At 39.8% G+C, this 25,794-nt stretch overlaps 1 protein-coding gene across 2 annotated transcripts in view; it reads left to right on the plus strand.

Annotated features, from left to right (window-relative positions):
* Nucleotides 1-25,794, plus strand: part of cfap299 (cilia and flagella associated protein 299) — an 83,839-nt gene that overhangs the window by 7,411 nt on the left and 50,634 nt on the right. For both annotated transcript variants that reach the window (XM_042220107.1, XM_014333484.2), the window contains exon 3: nucleotides 14,017-14,107. In XM_042220107.1, the coding sequence (XP_042076041.1) occupies nucleotides 14,017-14,107 (91 nt within the window). The remainder of the gene's footprint in view (nucleotides 1-14,016; nucleotides 14,108-25,794) is intronic.

Here is a 25,794-nt window from a genome sequence, read left to right on the forward strand (position 1 = left end):
TGGCTATTGCCATCTTGTTTATTTTAAACCAGGTGTCACGTCAGAGTTGACATAAACTCATAAATTCAGCTGGAAAATGGTTACTCGGTACTTATGGTTCGACTTCTTTTACCACCACAGAAGTTTCCTGATGTTGTGCATTAGAATGTACTGCCCAACATCCACACTTCTGCATTGGCTTCACTTTTTTTTCAAAGGTTTAGAGAGTACTTTGTTCATTTAGGTCCCAGTTACAAAGGCCTTGAGACTGGTCAGCAACCGTCTGGTAACCACTGGTTGCTAGGACAAAATGTGTATTCCCAAACCAGTAGTTGATTGGCTGCTGGAGAATTCTGTCTGTTTCCAGGTGAACTTGGTCGCAATGAGGGTGCTACACAAAAAGCACTCCTTGTGATTGCTTCGGTTGTTCGCAGATTTCTGCTGTTGCACAGAAGACCGATCTGCAAACACTCATTGTTTACTCTCTTTACTCTCTTTGCTTACCTCTAATGAAACATGGAGAAGTGTGATGCAGTATGCAAACATTTACTTTCAAAGTTGTCGTACACCAAATGTGTTGTTGCTGCATTCAGCATATTTCAATAGGTGCAACTTTTACTTTAAATGTGAGCATTCAAATTTCTGGTTTGCAACACACTATTTCAAGTTTCACTACTTTTTGGCGAGGTGTTTGCGGGTGTTGGCAGACTTGTGATTGCAGCAACATGCTAGCAACCAAAGTAATTGCAATGATGTTTTTGGCACATTTTATACCAAGTTGAGCAATCAGTTACACACTAGCGACTGTCTGCAATCTCCAGCAATCACTTGGTCCAACTGGTCATGGAATACAAACTTTTACACACACATACACACAACTGCCTCTGTAAATAATGGGCCATAGCTGAAATACGCCTCACTCATACATTTTATGCCATATTTTTCTGAGCTGACTTAACTCTAGCAAATGATTTTTTTTAATCCCGTCAAAGGTATTTAACAGACGTGTTACATTATTTCAAAAAGAAAACTCTCCATGTGGGATCTGATTCTGTTCTCTGTCAGTGATAGCTTATAGCAACGTTAATGTTAATTTTATTGCATTAAATTTAATCCTTAAATAATCATCTGCTGTATCAGCTGTCTTTGAAGTTTTCTCACACTTTTATTAGTCAGTGTCTGACCCACTCCGGTGCCAACAACCTATAGCTGACTGAGCACCTTTTCACCCCCCTCACGTATGTCTTTTAAACTGATTAACAGCTTTCATAGCTTTCCCACACTTGGAAATTTGACATCCTGTAAAAGACCTTGACATGACAGAAAAAGAGCTGTACATCATTTACAAACTTTCCCCATCAAAGTTGCACGTCTGAGCTGCATCCCTCTCTCTGTCTAAATGCAGATTTCTCTTTCCTCTGTGGTTTTTCTGATTGGATTTCCACCACACAGACCCCTTGACCTCCTGTTGTGGTCAGATTGTGAAAACATGGGCCCCAGGATGCAAAGTACCACCTGCAATGTGGCTGAACACAATCAGTACAAGGCTCTGAAAAACGACTTTGGCAACAAAGACTGGCAGCAGCGCGGTAAACAGAATAAATGTAGATGTTGGCTGAAAAAGAAATTGTTTTTCCATATTTTCAACAAATCACTTCTGTTTGCTTCAAACATGTGTTCTTTCCTAAAGATTTCTGCACCTGCATGCTTCTCTCATGGCACTTGGTAGCCATGCTGTTTTGGGAATGCCTTTTGCCTTCTCTGCAGGCTTTAACCTATGTCTCCCAAGGCATGTCTTTTTTCACAGTTCTGTCACTACTCTGTTTTCTCCCCCCTTCCTTTCTCTTCTCTTCAGCCTCCCTGGGCTCTCTTGGAGACCTTTAGTGCCTGCAGGTGTATAAATAGAGCTGTTTTCAATTAAGGCCTAACCTCGACTATAGCGTGCATCTGATCAATGAATGCCCCTGCACCTGTGGTAATAAAATACCAGGGGAGTGGAGATAGTGCAGTGAATGCTAATCAGTTGTTGCCCTGTCTCATTTTTAAGAACAACAGGCTCCTCCTGACTGCTTGGCTGTGAAAGAGGGGGGCTTTGCCAACACATCACAAAAAAGACTGAACAAAAGAGCTGCTACTCTCATCAGACATAAATGAAATTCAATATGTGATTTGGAAAAGGAAACTTGGATGAATGGGATGCTTAGTGAGTTGTATGGATGTTTGGCTTGGGGGAAACCAAAGGCGTTATCAGAATTTGAAAATAGTTTTAGTCTCCTGGCTTCGATTGGTGGTTCCATTATTTGATGTTCAAGTTGATAAAAAATAGATTTGTTAAAGGGAAAGTTCACCACAAGATCAAATGTACGTATTTTGTCTCTGGTATGTAGTTTTATTTCTCCATTTATATAGATTATTTGGTTGTCAGTTGCTTAGTTTTGGAGATAACTGACTTGAATCTTGAATATAAGGGATCTAAATGGCAAACATGTCCCTGTGCAGAAGTAAACATGATCTAACCATGATGCATGGCTGTCAAATTATTTCATTTATATCTCTGGCTTCATAGATTTTGAAAAAAAGATAGTGGACAACTTTTTCAACTTTACTTTCTTTATCCGCGGGCTTCCCCCTTTCCCTAAAAGCCAGATTCCAGAAATCATAATCCTGTTACTCAAAAAAACCCATCCATCTTCATCCGCTTTGTCCGGGGCCGGGTCGCGGGGGCAGCAGCCTAAGCAAAGAGGCCCAGACCTCCCTCTCCCCAGCCACCTCCTCCAGCTTGTCCGGGGGAATACCAAGGCGTTCCCAGGCCAGCCGAGAGATATAATCTCTCCAGCGTGTCCTGGGTCTGCCCCGGGGCCTCCTCCCGGTGGGACATGCCTGGAACACCTCACCCAGGAGGCGCCCAGGGGGCATCCTTGTCAGATGCCCGAACCACCTCAGCTGGCTCCTTTCGATGTGGAGCAGCAGCTGCTCTACTCTGAGCCCCTCCCGGATGGCCGAACTTCTCACCCTATCTCTAAGGGAGAGGCCAGCCACCCTTCGGAGGAAGCTCATTTCTGCCGCTTGTATCCGCGATCTCGTTCTTTCGGTCACTACCCACAGCTCGTGGCCATAGGTGAGGGTAGGGACGTAGATCGACCGGTAAATTGAGAGCTTCGCTTTTACACTCAGCTCCCTCTTCACCACGACGGACCGGTGCAGCGTCCGCATTACTGCAGCTGCAGCCCCAATCCGTCTGTCGATCTCCGGCTCCCTTCTCCCATCACTCGCGAACAAGACCCCGAGATACTTGAACTCCTCCACTTGGGGCAGGAACTCATCCCCGACCCGGAGTGGGCACTCCACCCTTTTCCGGCTGAGAACCATGGCCTCAGATTTGGAGGTGCTGATCCTCATTCCCGCTGCTTCACACTCGGCTGCGAACCGTTCCAGTGCGAGCTGGAGGCCCTCACCCGATGAAGCCAACAGAACCACATCATCTGCAAAAATCAGAGATGAGATTCTGAGGCCACCAAAGCGAAAGCCCTCCGCCACTTGGCTGCGCCTAGAAATCCTGTCCATAAAAATTATGAACAGAACCGGAGACAAAGGGCAGCCCTGGCGAAGCCCATCACCCACCGGGAACGAGTCCGACTTATTGCCGGCAATGCGAACCAAGCTCTTGCAACGGTTGTATAGGGATCGAATGGCCCGTAGCAATGGGCCAGACACCCCATATTCCCGCAACACCTCCCACAGGACACCCCGAGGGACACGGTCGAATGCCTTCTCCAAGTCCACAAAACACATGTAGACTGGTTGGGCAAACTCCCATGCACCCTCAAGTATCCTGGAGAGGATAAAGAGCTGGTCCAGTGTTCCGCGACCAGGACGAAAACCGCATTGTTCCTCCTGTATCCGAGGTTCGACTAACGGACGAACTCTCCTTTCCAGCACCCTGGCATAGACTTTCCCAGGGAGGCTGAGGAGTGTGATCCCCCTGTAGTTGGAACACACCCTCCGGTCCCCTTTCTTAAAGATGGGGACCACCACCCCGGTCTGCCAGTCCACAGGTACTGCCCCTGATCTCCACGCAACATTGCAGAGGCGTGTCAACCAGGACAGCCCTACAACGTCCAGCGCCTTCAGGAAAAAACCAAACATGAATATTCTTAATAAGCATCACAAACTTATCGAAGTTCCAAAAGAAACTTCTCTTTGTAAATGTAGAAATCTTTTTAAAGTAGGCTTCCTTGAACTCTGTGCTGGTGACTGAGTTGGGCTTTTAGGGAGAGGCAAATGCACTCCTCTGTAAAGGAAATGGGTGTGCTTGATTTTATGACATGAAATAAAAAGAGAGCTTTGCAGTGGAAACGAATGCAAAAAGCAATATTTTTATCCCAAATGTCTTGTTTTCTTTATATTGGAGGTTATGGTTAATTAAATTAAAATCAGATGAATAGCCCAGCCCTACCCCTTACTGTACCTCTCACCATGTGAAGGCAAGTAAAGAAGCTCCAACATGAAGCTGCTAACAAGATTTGTAGATACTTTTTTTTGGGTGCTTTCTGGAGAGAGACATTTGTGCTGAATTTGTATTTTTAATCCAGTTCACGCCAAAAGGAACTATTATAGCGAAGATGGCCTTTTAAGATCCTATCCAAATAGTTCAGTTAATGAATATGTAGTGTTGTGTTCTTTATCAAATATTCATACTAATATCATCAACCCTGCTGCACTTTGGAAACTGCTTTGTGTTTAATTTGTGCAGAATACATCCATGTCTGGGGTCTTAGTGTTGCATTTTGCATCAGGCAGGACTAACATTTGACATAAATTCAGAGACAAACAAGAGGAGCAGCAGAGCGCTGCTGAACAGACGTGAGGGCTCGGTTTCCCTCCGCTCTGGCTCTGACTCAGGCTCAGGCTCAGAAGTCCATGTCAGCATATGTCCTGACCTCGCGTGCTCACGGCAGTCCTGCGAGGTTTCCATCAGGCTCCCCGCGATCTTCCTACAGTCCAAACCACAGCCACGCTCATTGTCCATTGTGCTGCTACGTTTTTACAGTCTGCCTCAAGAATTCTGCGCTCTCTAACTCTCTACTCTATATTAAAAGTGAGCTATCATTTGTGGTGCCAAGTAAAACCAGTGCCACGAACACGCACACTGCACATTTCACTGCGGATCCAACCTCCAGATACTTAGCAAAAATAAGTTTGTGTATGTGACTGACATGAGAAGCCTCACAAAGCTGATCCCAAACTCTCTCTCTTTTTTTCCCTTTTTTTTAAGAGAGCCAACCCCCCGCCACTCTCCTCCACGGCTACTCTGGTGAGGGCCCTTGGGCGACGAGGTTTTGCAGTCTCTATTACATGTGCTGTCAAGCCAATTGCCTTGCTTGCACTTTGTGATTTTGGACGGGTGTGTAAATTTGGAGCTCTCCACTGCAAGAGCTGTCCAGAGACAGACATCCTGCAAGGCTTAAGCTTGCCACCACATCCCTCCATGCACCTCTCAAATGAAAATATATGCCACTTTTTAACCAGCTGGTGCAAAAGATAATAAATAACAAGCTGTCATTTGAGTGAAATGTTTCCACATTTTCTTTTCGTGTATCATAGTAATGATTAATAAAACAGATGTACCTGCTTACTGCTAACACAGTGCATCAAAGTGTTGTCACTCGCTTGCTTTCCTGGAGTTTTCCAAACAAGCCAAATTTTAACAATAATACTCTGAGAGTATTTAGTGTTTCACATATATTTCCATTAGTGTCCATGTCAACATTTGCAAAAGAGACGACGGCAAATTTTAAATTCTGTAACTTTAATATCCTAACACATTGCTGTTGTAGTTTAAAAAATAGAGTGAAGCATAGGAAAAGTTTAGCTACCTTAAATAAATATATAGTTATATTTAAAATAATACTTTTATTATTCTGTGCAAACAAATTGCTTTAAAGCTATAGAAAACAGTGATTCAGTCTCCGGTGATTCATAATATCTGACTCATAATATAGCTTAGTGGCCGTTATGATGGATACAAATAGTTTTCTACATCATAAGGTCTTAGTATTTATGTATGCTATAGTTGGTGGAGTATTGTTATGGATTCATCAGGCAAGATCTGATGGAATTGCTTTAGTTTCCATCCATCCATCCATCCATCCATCCATCCATCCATCATGGGTCATAGGATTAGCAGTTTAAGCAAAGACTAATGGAGTGTCTAATTGTTTTAATTCAGTTTAGAAGATAAGCAAACTTAAATACCAGCTCCTGAGTAGTTACACTGCTAAATAAGAAGAAATTAAAAATAGAGCTCTGCAGGCTCCATTGTGGCACTGCTTTGCTTGAGTCAGTGCTAGCATGTCTACATATTGAAGCTCTCCACTGCCACTTGGAGGCACTGCCAAAGCATCAAGCAGCTGAAGTTCTACTCTTAATTATGTTTGTGTTGGTTGTGTTACAGAGAAGACGAAGAGTTTCTTAGAAATAGTCTACTTGCTTGTTGGTGTGATTCCTATTATCCTTCTCTTTGGGTAGTTTCAGTAGAAGTGCAAATGGACACCAACACAGAACCATAAATCTGCTGTAAAAAAGTTGGTGCTAAGGAAATTCTTCACTAATCAGCAGCTGAAATTGGTTGAAAAATAGTTTTAAATGATTTCATATGTGTTGCTTTGGATTACAGTGTAAGCTAATAAGCTGATGAGGAAGAAACCACATTGCTGACATGTGCACTGCAGAAAGTCATTCAAGGATGAGAGCTCGCCCTCTCATTTTAGGACCAAAAATTGGGTAGATTTTCCAAAACTTTCACGTTTCCTGTTGCTCTCTTTAAATCTACACATCGGATTCAAATTCAAAACATGGATTTGAATCATTGTAGTCTTACTCTTTTTCTCTTGTTGTTTGGAGGACATTATCCTTCACTGATTACAGAGGATTTGCTTTGTATGTTTCCCAAATGGAATACATCTTAATATGAGCTCCATTGAAAAGAAATGACAATGACTCCTTTGATCCACATTTAGAAACAAGTACTTTTTAGGCAGGCGTACACAATATGTAACCCCCACAACTCCGAAAGCCAAGGTGGCCACAGTATACAAAGAAAAGTCAGGTATAATATCATGTATGCCACATGTGTAACTGATACATTCAGCTCATTGTAATCAGAGGTGACAGAGGATTTTATAAACCCCCCCAAAATAAAGTAAATTGTCATGCTGTGTGGAATTTCCCTTGACGTCCACCAGCCCAAAATAATATTTTCCATAAGATTCATTTTCCCAATCATGCCGAGGAAAAATATTCTGGTACAGTATGTGTTGTTTCTAAAGAAATCACTGTACTATTGAAAGTTCCCATCTGTTACACTGTTGAAAGCTGCAGGCTAATGAAATCTTCAATCTGCTAATCTTTCCTAAGAATAAAATAAGGAATTATTCTATAGCACCACATCTGTTACCTGTCATTGGATCAAATTCTCGTCCAGTTGCTGCATATTTATTTGCAAACCAGTGATTCTAAATTAAGGTGGAATGCTACTCCACTTTTCCAGAAAGAACTTTTTAATGACAGTCAATGGTGGGAACTATTTCCTGTAGCAACTTTTCACACATGAAAGACAGTTAGCTGTAGATCAAATTTATTGAGTGTGATAAAATTTCACAAGCCTAGAATAAAACAAATGTTATAAAATCAATAAAAATTAGGATTCAAAGTTTTTTTTTTAAGAATAGATTCATTATTTTAAAAAATAGCACGTAAAGAAAATATACTGAAGGGAAATATATGGGCTTTAACCAATTAATTTAAGCATTTTACAGTATTCTTGGTCTTATCTTAAACTATCTTATCTTCTGTTAAAAATGACAAATTATTTGTGGATGTCATCGCTTACAGTATATTATTTTGCCAGAAAAGTTGTTTTGTTTTGTTTTTCTCATCCTGTCAGCTCCGATGTCCACTTGAGCCACAGCGAGTGTCCCAGGGTGAAACGATGTTCATAAAGTCAGCTATTTCTGTTGGAGCCTTGCTTTTATTTATTATTTATTAATTAATTTTTTTTTACATTCCTGTCTGGTGGAAACACTCTGGAAAGTTGTGCCTTTTTCTGGTTTCCTCTTTGGACACAATTATTTAAGTTTCTTCTGTCGGACTTTCTGCTGTTTTCTTGCATTAGACGTACTTCTCTCTTACAATGCTGTTACCATTTTCTCCACTTGACCTAGAGGTAAACATGTTTTCCTAAATAAAGAAATGGGTGCAGGGCAGTATATGGGTAGCATGTTCATGCTACTGCAGATGCCTGTTGGTTTTGATTTGCTAGCTTGCGTATAGTGGAAAGAACAAAATAGGCCAGTGCACAACGTCATGAATCTGACAGTAATTTTGTGTATCTGCTTGTTTTTCGCGGGGTATGAACCTTTTTATTTAAATTATTTGGTGGTCCAAACTACAGCATATTTTAGTGGTAAAAAAAAGTCTCACTGTGTATCTCTAGTGGGTGGGTGAGAGTGAGTGAGTGGACTGAATGAGCGTGTGTCCATGGCTGGGCTTGTGTTTGGGGCTTCCTGAGCCTTGGCCCCTGTGGGACATAGTCCCTGCTGGACTTTTCTGCCCCTCCCCCGGATACAGATGCTTGTTGGTTCCGGGGTACGTAACTGGCCCCTTAAGGGGGGGGGGGGTTCTCTGCCGGGTGCTGTGTGGCACCTGGGGCCCTTGAATCGTACCAGGGTGCCCGTTGCCTCTGGTTCTCTAGGACTCTCACCCTTTGGCCGTGGGCTCCCCATCTGGGGCCTACCTCCTTCTCTTGCTTGGATGAATGCACGGATGTGTGGTCTCAGGTCTTTGGTACTCCTGGGGGCTGTGGTTGGCGTGGTTGTCCTGTTTCCATCTGTCTGCCTCTGGCCTTGGGTTTAGGGGCAGGCTCCCACCCTTATCAAGTACATTTGTGACAAAGACACATACATAGACTCACACTCACACTCTCTCTCTCTTTGTCTCACACTCACACTATAAGAACATTGCTGATTTACGTATGTGTGTATTTTCCAGTTTTTGGGTTCCAGGTGCTGTTTGTTTGCTAAGGCCAAGCTGTATGAGAAATTATATATAAGAATCTATAATTGTAATGCAGCTGACAAAGCTCCAGAAAATACAGAATTACGGGATGACAGAATAAGATCCGACTGTTTTCTGTTGTTTTAACAAACAACATGGACTGTCAGATATGTTTTTGTACAATCAAACAGTATACATAATCAAATGCTCTTTCCAAAAAGATATTAGAAATATGAAAACATGAATTCTCCAGTGCATCCAATAAGATTAGTCAGTGTATACTAATGAGAATAAATAGTGTAAAAACAACAGTTTAAGAACCTTGCAGCTCAGGAAGAAGCCCTCTGGGTTTTGGTATGCAGTGCAGTGGTGTGTTTACACATATATAAACACACTTGGAAGATATTGGTTATGCAGTAACAGCTGTTCACCCCCAGCAGAGGTGAACTAAACATTACATAAACTCCAGTTTGTAACACAGCGACCAGGAGTTTTTGTTGAGTTTCTGATTGTGTCATATTTTCATGTATTTCATAATTTACTGAGTTGCAGTCAAGTTAACAGGAAACCCTGTTAACTTCATGGCAGGTGTTGTCGTTGCTTTTACTGAACACTGCAATGCAACATCTGGAGGGTGTGGTTGTTATGAGATGCTGTCAGTAGGTAGTGTTGCACGATATTCGCTCTGGATGTGTTTTTCTTTCTGTTTTATGCTTTAGGATTGCTAGCTATTTAAAAAAAAAAAAACATTTTTGCCCACATATGCATTTTGTACTGCATACTGTTTTAGCTACTTTCTCACTTATTTAAATGGACTTACAAACTAGCATTTCAGTGTCAGAACCACAACTAAATGAACTTCAAAAAATGTTTATCAATCTTTGATGCAAAAGGCTCATTAAAAAAAATACGAAGAAAGAACGCTAGCAGTGAGCTCTTGCACAGACATGTCATTGGAATGGTGGTAAAGATCAACGTGACTGCACACTTGTGTCATCAAGCCAGCTACACCAGCCGTGCCAGGTTACAAAAATAAAGAATAAAACAAAACTGCAATGCCATCTAAAAGACTTGTGCACAGTTAAATTCATTCAGGTATATATAATAATATTAAGTGCATAGAATTGGTAGATGGCTTGAGCTGTTTTCCTAACAAGAGATAAAGTTACAACTGTAAAATGGTCAAAGTTGTAAAGTCCCGACTGTGGGCATTACACACTGCTGTGCAGTGTTTGGCATCCGATAAGCCTTTTAACGCCGCTAAGGCCACTACTTCAACTGGACTTCCTGGATCATATTTCGTTGTCTCACTGGTACCTTAAACCGCACCACCACTAACCCAGCCCCCTGCAGTGTTTTAATCCAGCCCCGTTTAACCGGTGTCTTTTTAATAATAAGAGTTCTTGTTAGGAAAATTTGTACAAGCAAAGTAGTGTTTTCGTTTTGGCGAGCAAGGTGTTAAAAGATTTTGAAATCCCAACTCAGGAAAAACTGTCCAAGTGTTAAAGACGCAGATACGCTGACACTTGCATAGCGTCCAAAATTAGATTTATGATGTTTTCTAGCCTTTCCCCCTTTGAACTGGCACACCAACACATATTCTTTGCAAAAGTAATTTCATATCTGCCGTACAAATGCTCTTAGACAGATTTATTTTTTTCACAACGCCAGATAATAACTGCTCACCTCCTCCCTCATTTCTTTTCTTTGAATTCCATGGACCACCTGCATGACCACAATCCAAAAACAAGACACTGGGGGCACATGGGTGGATCACTGTGAGAGTAATGCCTAGTCATTAGCCACTAATCAGCATCATTTAATAGTGAAATTCTTGTTATTCCTAAATGAGGCTTGATAAGAAATTTGTTAATTGACAGGAAACTCAAAATCTCAGCGGTCCGGTCCATATGCTTTACTGAAGTCTTACTTACTGAAGTCTCCGTGACTGTGTGTGTTGCTTTAGCTACTGGATGGGGTAACCCCAGTCACTTGCCTCCTCAACACCTGTGTTTACTTTGGGGCCTCAGTCCCCATGACCCAGCAGCAATCCTTCACTCACTCAGAAGATGAAGTGAGCTTCTAGCCTCCAAGTATGTGCTGTCCATGCACTTTTACCACTGTGTGATTCCTCTAAGACTTTCATTATGGGGTACAGGCCAAATGACTAGTATAAATTACAATCTTGGTCCAAATTCTAGTAAAGTTAAACATTTAGATCCTGTTCTGTTTTACTGTAATGTCAAGTTAATCTAAGAGCAGAAACTGCCTGTTTGTCTGTGCTTGTTGTGGATGTTAAGGCTTTCTTAAAGTGCTTTGGGAATGGAAAGTGAATTTGAGGAGCCATTAATGTAGAATATAACTGAACCTGTCTGCTCTTTGGACAGTGAAGCAGACAGAACTGGATTCAAGATGGAAGAAACAGATTTATTACCAACTCACAGGTGTCTGCAGGAACGTTTGGGATCATTACTTCCTTTCACATTGCCTGTAAAGATCCAAGTACTGAACCTCAGTACACTGTTTGGTTCTGTTATGTGTCAAGTAGTTTTATAAGTGGTCAAGTAGACCTACTAAAAGAATTGACTGCATATTCAGTCAGATCCTTAATTGAGAAAGATTCAGTGACTCCTCCTACAAAAGTAAAAATTATACCTAATTTAAATTTGGTGAGTGTCCCTTTGAGATTTTTTCATCTCTGGACCTCTTCTAGCGCTGCTGAAGTTTTCTGTGAATTTTCTGTTCTGACCACTTGTATTTGTGCATTAGCAATTTTTATTCACACAGAAGGCAAACATCTGCCTTTGTGTCCCAAATTTCATGCTGACGCTAAACAGTGGTAGTTCCTACAACACTCTTGTGTTAAAGAAGCCGCAATGTCCAACCCACAAAGCATTGCTTGAGGTCAGGAGCATAACTAGGAAAATGCTGATCCTTATTTAATTATTCCTTGAGTTGTGGGTTGAAATCTATTCCTCCCAACCAGGTAATTCTCTCCGTGCTCATAGCACGTTTTTCGGCCACACCAGCACAGATAACCAGCAGAATGAGATGTGCCTTTGTCTGCTTTCCCAAGATCCAAATCAAGTTAAAGGTGCTGCTTCGGCAAAATGAAGACCAGCTCACATCACAGATAAAATATAGCGCACAAGTGCCCAGAAAACATTTTGACACTGAGTAACTGTTGACTGGAAGTATTTTCTAAATATCCAGTCTTGGTTAAAAGTTCCAAATTGATTGATGAGCCCATGTCAAGAGGTGGTTCGGTGCAGATTAGTAAGAATTTTCTGTTGGATCTAAAACTTGACACCCATATAAGCACTAATATCAAAGAATTGAAAATAACACCCAGGTATTATTTTTAGTTATTTTAATAGATAGATAGAACCTTATTAATCGCTCGGGTAGATTCCTCCGGGAAATTCAGTTTCCAGTAGCAGAACACGGAAACAAATGTTTCTTTTATTGTTGTAATCCTAATATGTTTGCCTAGGTCTCTCTTGTAAATGAGACATTAAGTCTCAGTGGAACTAATAAAATCAAACCCACAAAAATACATATAGCTACATGGTACAGACCATCCAAGAAGTTCTGCTCACTCCAAGTGAGTGAAATTCTGCCATTAGTGAGTTACTTAGCAATGGTTAGCATGTGCGTCTGTGCATTCAACCCATTCCATTTATAAATTCAGATTTGCTAACCAATCCGTATGGCGTTAGCGTGCCGCCATCTCGTCCAAATACTTTCACTCCTTGCAAAAAAATAAAAAATAAATAAAAAATAATGGCAAAAAAGCTTACTTTGGTCTGTTTAACTAACTAAAGAAGAAAGAACAGTTTGTTTGGTCTGTTTAACTAAATATTTTCTGAGTTGATTAACGACCATTTTTAATGGATCAATTTGTCCCACAATGCACTGTTGGGAAATGGGCTTTGATGATATCATTACAAATGAAGATGAAACTGCATAAATATAAAGTTGAATTTAGGTGAAAAAATATTAAAAATCTTCATAGTTCAGTTCCACGTTATAAGTGAAATACTTAACACTACTTGAAAAATTGGACATAATGCACTCATGGGAAATCTGTCGAGAATTTCAGATTTTGTTTGTGTTCATCACTGTTCCAGAAAGCTGAAGTAACACCGGAGTTACACGTTCTACTTTATTGTAGCTTATTTAAAGGCTGTTCTGCTTCTTTTTTTATTTTATTTTTTAAATTTACATTCTTTCTTCTTCATGTTTTACCACAACTGAGAAGTCACCAATGGCCTGTTTACTGCCTTTAAGATGTTAACTTGGTGTGGGTCTGATGAATGTTTTGCACAGTCGCTTCTGGATGCGTGCCAAAGTTCTGCTGCTCATACTGCAGTGTTAACTGTTCAAATATTAGTGCCAGTGTTTTTTCAGGTGTGGATACGTTTGTGTGCGCCAGAAACAAGTCTCCATGGAAACAGGCTGGCCTAAGTGTAAAAAGTAAAAAGTCATTGAACTCAGATATGATTAATAGCATCTTGCTGGAACCTTCTGCTGATTTTTGTACATTTAAGATGTATTTTAGAATAAAAACCCCTACTTATTAACAACTTAATTTGATACCTTCCGTTAAGAATTTATATGTGGAAGCGTTCTCAGAGCTAGATAAGCTTTGGTGAAGTGCTGTGGATGACATACTAGATGCTGGCTTGAGTCTGCGGGATTATACTTGCAAATTGAAAGGAAAGTCATGCAGACAGAGAGCGGAAATATCTCTCTTCTACAGTGTCAAAGGAGATAAAAAACAAATCAATGGCCAATTTTTAATTCACTTTTTCTTTATAATGTTTGATTATTTGCTCATGTTAGAGCAGAAGGGGGTCAGACTGCCCTGTAGCAACACGAAGGTGAAGGTGAAAAGCTTCCATTAAGAACCTTTAAGGCTTCATGTGACTTTTTTCAGGTTAAGAGAAACATTTCAAACCGTTTGAGTGTTGTCTTTTCCAGGACACTGGCAAGTGCAGGAAAAGAACTCAAAGATAACTTCCTGAAAGCCCTGGCAGAGCGAGAGGAGGCCAACCGCAGTGGGAAAATGACTGTGAGTACATTATTACAGCACTCCAATTGCTACGTAATGGGATTCCCCTCAAATATTTCTGCAATTCCATTAGGATGGGAACAAAATCCATACTGTGTCAAGTTGAGTGGAAATGCCCTCCCCAGTTCCTTCCTAAATACCATGAGACCCGGCTGCCTACCCGTTTCTGATCCATAAAACTTTGTTTACAAAAACTCAAACTACCTGGTCCCAAGTTTGCTTTTTGGATTGAACCACTAAGATAGTTTCTAAGGGGGCCTCACCTGTGGTGCCGACTTGAAGTTATATAAACTTTTAGGGGAACACGCTCAGCTCAGTATTTCATCTGACATTGCACAATAAAATGGAATGATTAGTCTTGCTAGTGAAGTGAGCGAAGCCCTACCCAGACCTGCTGTTTTAATGTCCTTTTGCAGATAACCAGTAAATTTAGTCTTGGACTAAAGTGGACCTTGGAGAACCTTTCACCTGTAAAGATTATCCCGAGATTGTTACTTTATGTGTACTAATCACACCGAGTTTAAGGCCCAGATGTATTGTTAGTCAAATGCGATGGAAATGAAGGCCTTCAGTTGAAGAGTCATAAAACTGCATTCTTGTTTTGTGCCGAAGGTCAAATTTCTCAAGTTGGGAAGCACTTTCTTAACTTTATTGTGATCGTGTACTTCTAACGTCTTTGGGTGACTCACATAGGGTTAGGGGTAGTTTGAGTTGGATTTTTGGAATTCATATGAAAGGTTGTCTCATGGTGTCTGCATCTTTTTCACACATCTTTTCTGGGGAATCCTGGTTGAAGAGATTAAGTTGCTAAATGTTTCTCTTTCACAGTGCAAAATGTGGGAAGGAAAGTATTTAAATTGTACTGAATGTAATTCAGAAAAAAGCACTTCCTATTTAGGCCTAATGTAGCCATGGATGGTTCAGCGCTGTGACTTTGCATTCAGCGTGAATGTTTAGAGCTGAGCCCCACATATTTCTGGTCCTCACCCATATGGAAAAGAAATAGTAAAAACTTATATGTGATTACCGTACTCATGAAAGTGGCCACTTCCTCATTACTTTCATACATTGTTTTAGTAAGTATCCAAAACATACAAGTTTCATTATATAATTTTTCAAGGGATCTTATATCTGTTTTCACTCTTATATGCTTTTCATACAAGTTTCACACAAGACAGATACAAACTTTAGAAGATTTATATATATCTTTTCCATATGGGTAGTAATGCCCATCTTCTGATTAAACAGTGCTGTCAAGGTTGTTAATAATATTTTGTGAATTTCCCCTTATATCAAAAATGCATTCTTCTATAGCTGCCTCTATTCAGTCTGAATTGCTGTGCTGTGTACAGACTGAAACATATCTGTAAACCCTGAGCTTACAAAGAGTTATTTTGATTAGTACAATACTTGCTCCCTCCCTTAAAAGGTTTCCTACTTTTCGATCCACTGATTTGTGCTGCTCTTGGTAGGTTGCGATGCCGTTATTGAATTGAAACTACCTGCATTGTTTTTTGTTTATAAATTTCAAATCCCATTATCACATTTTTGCAATTGTCCTGCTTAGAGAGTCTGGTTCTAAACCAGAATCTGAAGACGACAATGATATTTTATTTCTATAGTCTCTGGTGTTTCTGTTTAAAAAAAGTTCACTAAACTGTGTTCAAAAACCCAGTTTTAATTTTTTACACCGAACTTCATTGGTTTCTTGCATTTGTTTTTCTCCTCTCAGTATATTCTTTCATATCCTAATACATAACTGTTCTTTGGATGCATTGGTCCATATTCATTTAGACTGAGCCTTCAAAATAACTGCCCAAATAACTATCTGGAAGTGTTACTGTGTTACCAAGATGGTTTCTAAGTGGCAGGACTTGCTTATTTCTGGGTTTTACTTACCCATCTGTCCAGTCTCAGACGTAGCTGTTGAGTGAGATGTTTTTGGATCACAGGCAAAACCTGTATGCCTAATTAAACCTAGATGCACTAGGGAAAGATTTCAGCTCGTGACCATGAAGCTGACTATTTTCATTGCAAACAGTTACTTTTAACATAATTCTCAGTCTTTACTTATATGATGAAAGGAATGTGGACCATTTGAGGGCACGTACACTGCATTGTTCTGCAGGGAGTGTTAGTGTTGATAGACTTCAAATGATTCACTTCCAAGATGCTGGAGTAACAAAAAGGAGTTTTGTTTGACCTCCATTTACCTGCCCCTGTGGGCTTTGCAATTATGAGATCACATGAAGTGCATGGAGGGGAGTAGGAGTAGTAACACCAAAAGCTTCCCTGCTGGTTGTTAACAGAGTAAACCCTACCATGTAAAAGCCCCCACTCCCCTTTCTTTTATCCCGTAATAACTTAAGCCAACTTTTTTCTTTCACAGAAACATCCAGTGAAAATGTATTATTTCTTCCTGCATGCAGAAAACAGAGTCATAATAAAAACAAGCAAAACGTTACAGTTTACATCCCTACCTCTGTTTTGCTGACATAATATTTTCCCACCTCTTCTTATTTTTCACCTTTTAAGAGTTCCCTTTGCTGAAAAATTGGATTGGGAAGATGTTTATTTTCCTTTCAGCTCTTTTCTGCTTAAAATTGAACCCACATTGGTGCGCTTAATACTCCTCCTCTTTGAAACTGTTTATGTAACAGGTAGTCTTAATGCAGTTTGACGAAGCTTGACCTCATTGGTATATTTACATTACACAGATGTGTTCCAGAGACAATATTTGCACATGTGTCGACACAGAGTAAAACATATGTTGAGGCCAGTTCCATACATAGCTTCAGACTGGTATTGTACCATATGTATTGTTTATAATACATTCGCTGTAATCTGTTAGTGAGCGCTGATCCCAGTGTTATTCATAAATACCACACATGCTGTATTTCCATACTAACATGTGCAAACCCCCCCGAAAAGACACAAATACAGTCATGCTGCATGAAAAATTTGGGCTCAGTTTAAATTTCTTTCCTCTTCTCTCAGTTACACCTAAAGTCCCTTCAGTGAAAGTGTAAAACTACACCTGTTTGTCTTCGATAAGGTTCGATAGTAAGACCACGCGGCATCATAAAATGTCTCTCACACTGTTTAAAGTTAGCTTTTGGAAGGACTAGATTTAAGCTTCCTACCTGCTACGCACCTCAAACCTGAAGATCAGTCCCTCTAATGCATTCCAGGTCCTCGTGTCTTCATTTTCTTACTGTGCTCTAATGCAAAGCAGTTCTCGTCCAACATGTGTTTTTACTTTTTACTTTCTTTTTTCTTTGTGTTTGCACATTATTATTATTTGAAGCATTTAATTTTAAGTGTGGTGCATGCTTTAAAAGACCCACAATTAAACACAGACACACTCAAACACTCCCAGCCTTTCTTCTTGGTCAAATCCACAGGGTTAAGTTTGTTGCTTAAAAACTATCACATTTGAATTGAATTGAAATTAAATGATTAAATGACCTTATCTGTATGATGCAATGTGGAAGTTTTTATGGTTTTTCTTGTAAATCCATCTGGTGTCTCAAGTTTCACCTACCAAATTTCTCATAAAGGATTTCATCACTGAAAGGCTGTGAGGAGAAAAACCACACAATGGACAAGAAAGCAGAGTTATAGCTTTTCCTTTAGATGCATGACACATTCATTGTCATCTCTTGTCTGATTTGTCAACGGGGTCACTCCTTTGTCTTTCTTTTATTGTCACACTCAGCCTTTCAACTTTTAAGATTGAAATTACACCTGTCAATTAATTCACATGTTGGGTTATTCTGTCTCCTCTGTCCTTGCCCTAACAATGGTGTTAAAAAAGATTGATAGCAGACATGACTGATGAAAAGAACTCATCTTTCCTTTGTGTGCTGTGTCACTGCACCCCTCCAGGAGCGTGACCTATTTAGTATTCACAGTGTTGACTTTAATGTATTTTTTAAATTTAGTTGCTTCATAAATGTTCAGGTTGTAGTCAGCAGAAGGAGCCCTTTGCTAGCCGTCTGATCCAATGAACCTATAAGGCTTTCAGTGCCTTGCCTTTGTTGTGCTATTGGTTCCCAGACTCTGTTGCGAAAGCTGCTGCACTGCCAAAAGTTAGACACAAACAAAAGCTGCACCTGGGCAGCTCTGACTTTATTTGCACTGGGTAAGAAGTTAAGGGTTTTATCAAATCCAGGTCACACCTGCACAGGATGCCTGAGGGTGTCCATTGTTGCGAGGTTCACATTTGAAACTTAAGGTGTGCTGCCACCACCCACCCTGCTCCCTGTTTGTCTTCAGCTGTTTGTTGAAAGGCTCTGATGTTGCAATTTCACAGCCAATCTAACATTACCTATGGAAGAGCACAATTCTGTTATATATGAAGCAGGGAAATGATTGACACTTCACATGGTTATTTAGCCAAGGCTGTGACAAAGATTATGTTATAGACTAATAAAGATTAAATAAGAAAAAATTGTCAAGCTATGGTCAAATACATTACATTTTAATATTTGAGTGGAGAGTGTTGATAAGTGGTAACATTGTTTTTTGTAAAACATTTAGTAACAACATTTATCGTTAATTAACATTAACCTGTGGCAACGCGAGCACAACATGAAGCTTTTTATGGTTTTGTCCCGGAAAATCAGACCTCAGTTAAATTGTGGTTGTGAATTCATTAAAAAACAAAAAAGTTTACGAATGTTTCCCCTTGTTTGTCTGCTCTGAATGGGAAGTTACTCCTGATTATCCTCCTAACGCCCCCACCACCACACTCCCCTGCTCTTAAAGTCAAACCTGCCAAGCCACACATTCCCACCCCATCCTACCTCCTGTTGTTGTGCCAGTTATTCCTGTTAATTCATTTAACTTTGACTTCTGTTCAGTTTTCATGTTTCACTCTATTCCAAAAGAAAGAAAAGTCAGTTTGACTGTCGACCACCTTTGTTTGCTGGGTGAATCCAGTCCTGGCTGTATCCAGAACGTTTTGAAATGTTTAGTATTAATTAAACTTAAAATCTCTCTTCGACGTGGTACACAAAATACTGCCAGTGAACATAAATCATGCGATTAAAATTCGCCTTAAACCATGTAGCAGTTTATTAAATTAATTCTTCACACAGCAGATTTGATTAAAACTTGTTTAGCTGTTACATTTGATGGCTAAACCTGTGCCTAGCATGTCTAAAACAGTAATGGTGAAGCAGGTGAGCAGTGTTTATCACGGAGAAAAATACCAAAACAGGAGTAATTTTACTTTATCATCCTTTAAAAGGCACTCTGTCAAACAGGCCACAAATATTAAAACAGAACTGACAGGTTGATATAGAATAGTGCTGCACATTACAAAGATATGACATGCTCAACATGTAGTTTGCTACTGAGTAACATAATATACTGTCATCAAATGGTGATGAATCACTTATTCAGTTACAAAAATGTCTTCAAGTGACTGCAGAACATAATATACCCTGAAAGTAAACACCCACCGCCTTTAAGAAGCAATTACATGCATTTCTTATACTTTTAGTAAAGCCATCAGTCACTCCGTAACAGCAGGCAGCTTCATTCAAGAATGCATTGGGCAAAATGCCTCACAATCAGAGTGTAAGGTATGTTTGCTCTCAGATCATTTCCAAGCAGCAAGGCTGTCACAGCAAGTCAGTGTCTTGTGTAAGGACTTGCAAAAAAGTGAGAAAACTGTTAGGAGCTGAATTTGCATACTAAACACTGCCTGCTTGTCACCTATGATCATCCCTCAAATTAGATCCAGTTTCCAATTCTAATATTTGCTAATGTTGCCTCAAACTGCGTAACGACAAACCAGCTTTTACTGGATGACTGAGTGGTTTAAGAATTGGCACTAATATCTTTGTTTTTTGTTTTGTTTTATTATTATTCTCTATTTTAAAAGAAAATTGCAAGAAGGTCACAAAGACATGGGTATTTTTTTCCAGTGTAGTCTGTGTACTCGTCTTTTCAAACCTCTCACATGTTTGGCTTCCTTTAATCTGGTGTGTTTGCAGAGGTTTAACCATACATATATGTCTTAAAATCATATCCTGCCAATACATACAGTTATTCTGCTGTTGAATAATGGACAATTATTGGTTGAAAATCAATTATCCATGAAAACTCAGCTCTCGAGAAAGAGTAAAACATTTCTCAGCTTATGTTCTGGTTTTTTTTTTTAGTTTTTTTTTTATGTTATCCGATTTATTTTACTTTTTTGTTAGACTAATTTGGCTGTTTAGAAATTATTTTCAGTCTCCCACCCTTTCAGTTGTGGAATTCAGCTGGTTGGCCTGCACGGCGTGTCTCATGCCCCGAGGGTACATCCTGCATAAAGGAAGTGTTTGTCTTTGGTCTGTGGGCCCAGCGAGTTCTGTATTGATAAGCTCCTGTCGCTATAGATAATAAGGTGGTCAGTCATGCAGCCCAGAGATCAAGTATAGCATTGAAATTAAAGAGGAATTCCCAGCCCTATTGCATTTCAAGCCGTGTGTGTGTCCCTGCTGCCCAGTCCCTTTGTCCTTGTCATGGGCAGTAAAAATAACAATGGCAAGTTTGATTTCAAAGCAGCAGGACCAAGGTGGACAGCCTTTAGAAAGGAAAGAGTCCTGCAGGGCTATCATATGACCTTGACTTGAATGGTCACAGAGTTGTGGAGAGGTGGGGATAAGGCCTCAGCAGTTTGCAACCATCTATCAAGTGGACAAAGAGGACATTTTGTGTGGAAAAGCAACCATTGTGATATTTGAGAATCACCTAATCAGGATCTATTTTCTTTTTAGTTCCACGGCTTGATTTTACCTGAGAGACACACAGAAATCTCTATATGATATACCCCAAATCACGCAGAAAAGTTATTTATTCATTAGCTCTTACTTCACGCACCTTCTCCTTTTTTCTTCTCTCCAGTTTTGCTGGGGCTACACTTTCTCACAGTTGCAGGTCTTGAGGAAAAGCATAACATTTAACTGTGAAATATTACTCTTGGCTGATTACAAGACATGGATTTCATGGCTAGTGTCTTAGTCTATAAAAAGAAAATGGATAGCCAGAGCATTATGTGTTATGTTAGTCTGTGCAGCCAACATGGCAGCTGTGCCCTGTCTCTCAATGCATTGTATCTGCCACTGGGGGATATAGAAAGGAATTTGGAAACTAAAGATCAAACTGGCCTCATGTTTTATGCAATAATCTTTTAGAGCGTTTGATAAATGGCAATCAAACAATGCTAATAATAGATTGATCTGAATCATGCATATTTTAATTATTTGGACAGGCTCTCCTCTAAGAGAGGAAAGCTTTTGACAGGAAATAGTTCCTTGAATGAAAGCACAATTAGTTGGTTGAACTTGCAAAAGCCAAATCCAACGAGAACATGCCATGGGCCATTTGGAAGCTGTTTCAGGGTGGATGAAAGGCTTGTTTACCCATTAAATCAAACATCACATCGCACATCAGATCTGTACAAGAATGCAAGTGGCACTTATATTGGCTCGCCTCTCTGTTTTGCCACTGAAAGCCTGGATGAGCCCCACTGTAATGATTTCTCCTGTTCCCCCTGCATTCTGTGAACAGCTGCTATTGTCCAGAGACAACATCACCCCAAAATTGGGGCCCCTGGACCAATTTCAGAGCAAATGAAAACGGATACACTTAATCTAATCTCTCTGAATTTTTTCCCTTTTTTGCGTGCGTTAAAGTTGATATTCTTTTCAGATACACTGGGATCACATGTGGGCTGTGGACCATCATCATTAAAAAAACATTTGCCACTGGGAAGATTGAGCGTCATCTTAAGCTGTCTACTTGGTATCCGAGGAAGTCTTGCATTAAGTACACACCATCTGGGTGCCTGAAGAAAATATGATATCACTTTGTCTTCAACGGCACACATATTTGGACACAGTTAAAGATTTATTCGAAGGCTGATAATTGAAAGGATTGCTTGGTTTTCTTTAGGTCTTGTGTTTTATCTTGTATAAATATCTCTTAAATCAGGACACCAACTGTAAATACACCAGCTTCCTCTATTTTGTATATTTCACAAAGTCTGAAGTTTAAGTTATGACGGCAAATGTTTCCACTAAAACCATCAATCAGTACTTACTATCCATTATTTTTATGTGGTGTTTGGTGTGTTATTGGAGGAAGACATTTGGCTCTGTTAACCGTTTAACAATTGCTGCTGGTAATATAAGCAAAATGTATTCTTTGCCTTTTTTAAAACATTGGATAGAAGTTCACAGAAAGTGAAAAAGTGTCAGATTCAAGCAGCAGACATGAGCTTCCTCCATAGAGTGTCTGGGCTCATACTTAAAGGTAAGATGAGGAGTTCAGTCATTTGAGAGGAGCTCAGAGTAGAGCCACAACCTCTTCATATCAAGAGGAGATAGCTGAGGTGACTCAGGCAGGAGTCACTGGATGCTTCCTAATGTAGGTGTGGTGAAGTGGCTTAGAATCACATTATTGTTTCTCTCTCTCTAATCAGATCCTAACCAATGGTATTGGTGATCATTGAGGGGGACTTTATGAGCAACCTGAAGTTGAGTTGAGTTTACATGAGACATTTATTAAAATAGGACCGTTCCACGAAGTGTTGCGGGCATGTCCCACTGGCAGGAGCCCCAGGGCAGAACCAGGACATACTGGAGAGATTGTATCTCTCGGCTGGCCTGTGAACACTTTGACATTCCCCTGGACAAGCTGGAGGAGGTGGCTAGGGAGAGAGGGAGGTCATGGCTTAGGCTCGTGCCCCCGTGACCCGGCCCCAGATAAGCAGCAGAAGATGGATGTATGGATCGATGGATAATAGTTCTTGTGGCATCACAAGTTTCTCTTGCACAAGCTTGAAGTAATTGTGATCTATCATTATTTACTGTCTCGTTATCATTTTCATTTTCATGAACCTTGGTATGTTTTTTACTCGAACTCCCAACCATGTATTATGAAGATAGAGGGCTAACATCTTAAGTAGGGTCAAACATCTGCGTTAAATACTACCTCAAGGTTCCTGGCTTGTCCCTGGAGGAATGTGCACCTGCTGCAGCGCAGGCAGGTTTTCTTAAGACTCCTTGGGCTTAAAATCAACACTTTGTGATGCAGGGCCTATAATAAACCTGTTATGCTCTGAAATATAGTCACTAAAATACCTTTAAATCAGCAAGACGCGTTTAAGTGCAGCAGAAAACACCTTGCCTTAAATCTATACTCAGTCACGTTCATTCTGAAATAACAAAATATTTAGTTTAATTGCGATGACAATGCAGCTGTATATTTAGCCCCTGTTTACATTTCCTCTCCATCCCATATCTCTTACATCATCCCTTTGGATTTTCCAACAAAACAGTGATTAGACTATTACAGTTTGCATCTGCACCCATCTTCTTCCTGGCCTCCTGTTCGGGATCTAAGCCAAAGGTGACTCACAGTCTGAACTCAACTTCTGGCACCAATCTTTAAGTAATTTTTTTACTACTGTGTCAACATGTCTGAATCTGAACTATTCCAATAATCCAGAAAGACACTTTCATGAAAAATGGAAAGCATCAGTGATCAAGGAGCAATGTGGATAATGTTTTTCAGTCGTGAAAAGATGAAAATTTACAACTCCCGATCTAAAAAAAACGACTCACCTGTTCTAAAACACAAGAGGCAAAATTATAGTGGTGTCTGGTGACATTAGCCAGTCTATTCATCATTTCACCTGCTTTGGTTCAGAGAAAGTTTGATGTAATTCTAAAAGTATGATTATTGAAATCCATAGGATACAAGTGTGATGGACTGGAACCACAGAATGTCACTTTTGTTCATTCAAAATTAAATGTCAGTCAGTTAAAACAGGCTTTAGCAACCACGAGGAAATGATGAGAGCCAGGCAGAAAATGATTTGCACTCCAAACCATCTCAAATGACCGTTTGGAAATAAGCTGGATTTTGGTCAGTAGATGATAAAATGTTGGAGTCCTCACGGTAAAGTTGTGTGACAGTTGTAAGCTCCACCTACTATTCCAACACGAGCAAGCTTTGAAAAAAATCCTTGATAGTACGATTACTTTGTATCATTTTAGGAAAACATAACTGACATAACATCAGTTATGTGCACATGTCTTCCAGAGGTGTGCAGTGCATGCTTCAGCCCCTGTACCTTCTGGCTTACTCTTGGGTCCAGTAGCTCGTTGCTCCCTGCCATCTAGGAGCAAGTCCTGGAGTCTTTTTTGATTCGTATCTTGAGAGATCAGCTGCTGCCGATGGACAGTTTCTCTCTTTCTTGATGTTTTGAAGAGGGAGTGATGGATCTGATTGGAAAACTGAGGAATGTTTAACCCTTTAAAGCCGGCCGCTCCGTTTTGCATAACTATTTTTAAATCCCGGTAGCACTGCAACCACGTAAGCTAGCGCAATAATTTTTTTTGCATATGAAACCGGAGGAGTTGTACTTACATCTTATACCATCAGCTTGTCCTAGGTCACGGTTTCCTTCCACATATAACTTTGCAAAAACTGCATAAAAAGCACTAAAAAACACATAATATTCCAGAAACACGCTTTGCCGATCCGATCAGCTGTTTGTAACACTTCCTACGTCCATCAGCGTGAACTATCGCATGTCCGCCATTACCTGCCCAAAACCGGGAGTGACGTCATTATGCGGAAATGTAGTTTTTTTTATTTTTTTTATTTTTTTTTACCATCAGGGCCTTATGAGCCTATACTGGTGTTTTTAAAAGTTATGTTTGACTTTTTGACTTTCTGTGTCGTTTCTGGGATGCTTAGGACTCATATTGCACTGCTGGAAATAGTTTATTTTGATGCATATGCTGTTTTTTTTTTGCAAATTTGCATTATAATATTAATTTTTGTTTTTCCTGAAGTATATAAAAATTGGTGTATTTCAAAAATAAAACTATGAAGACACTTAAAATAAATTTCCTGTGGTGGGAAACTATTTTGTGCAATTTTTTTGTATTTACAGTTTTGAGGGATAAGCCTCTTAAATTTCTCTAACTAGAAATATATGTTAAAAAAACAAAAACGATTTTAATTTTTTTTTTGTAGTTTACTGGAAGTCTTAAAGTATATCTTGCTTTATAGCCTTTATAGACACTTCTAGGGACCATATTTTGTAAAATAAACATGACACATTCTAAAAGACTTGAATATGAAAATGATAGGAAAATAGGAAAAACTCATAAGGAAAACGTGTAGTGGTGGCACTAAACGGTGTTCAATGCATTTATACCAACGGCTTTGCTTTTCAGACAAAGTCTACGACTATGTTTCATGCATAGTTCTTGTGTCTAGATATGGTTCATTAACTGGTGGTTTTGAATGTGAGGGAGATAACTATATAGAATAAAGCACTGTATGAATGCGTGGTTAAACGTGACTTACTGTTTCAGTGGGCAGTATGTCTAGAAATGCTGGTATATTATAATTTTACACTTAGATGTTTAAAAAAAGAAAATCAGACTTGGTGTGCGAACAGTTTTACATTTGATCCTTTAGGGACTTCCAGTATTCCCTAGCTAATCTTTTTGACTAATAAGGTAGCCCAGAAAGTGTTAAAGGAATCCATTTATGGCCCAAACATTGATACACAATCTGGGACTTAAGCTAAAGCTTATCTCCTCTTAGCAATATATGGAGCACATTTTTCAGAATCTTCTTTGTTTTATGACTACACACTGTACAGCTTT

Source organism: Haplochromis burtoni, unplaced genomic scaffold (assembly GCF_018398535.1).
Source record: "Haplochromis burtoni strain Fernald_Lab_line unplaced genomic scaffold, NCSU_Asbu1 Contig_43, whole genome shotgun sequence".
In the NCBI taxonomy this organism is placed as follows: Eukaryota; Metazoa; Chordata; class Actinopteri; order Cichliformes; family Cichlidae; genus Haplochromis; species Haplochromis burtoni.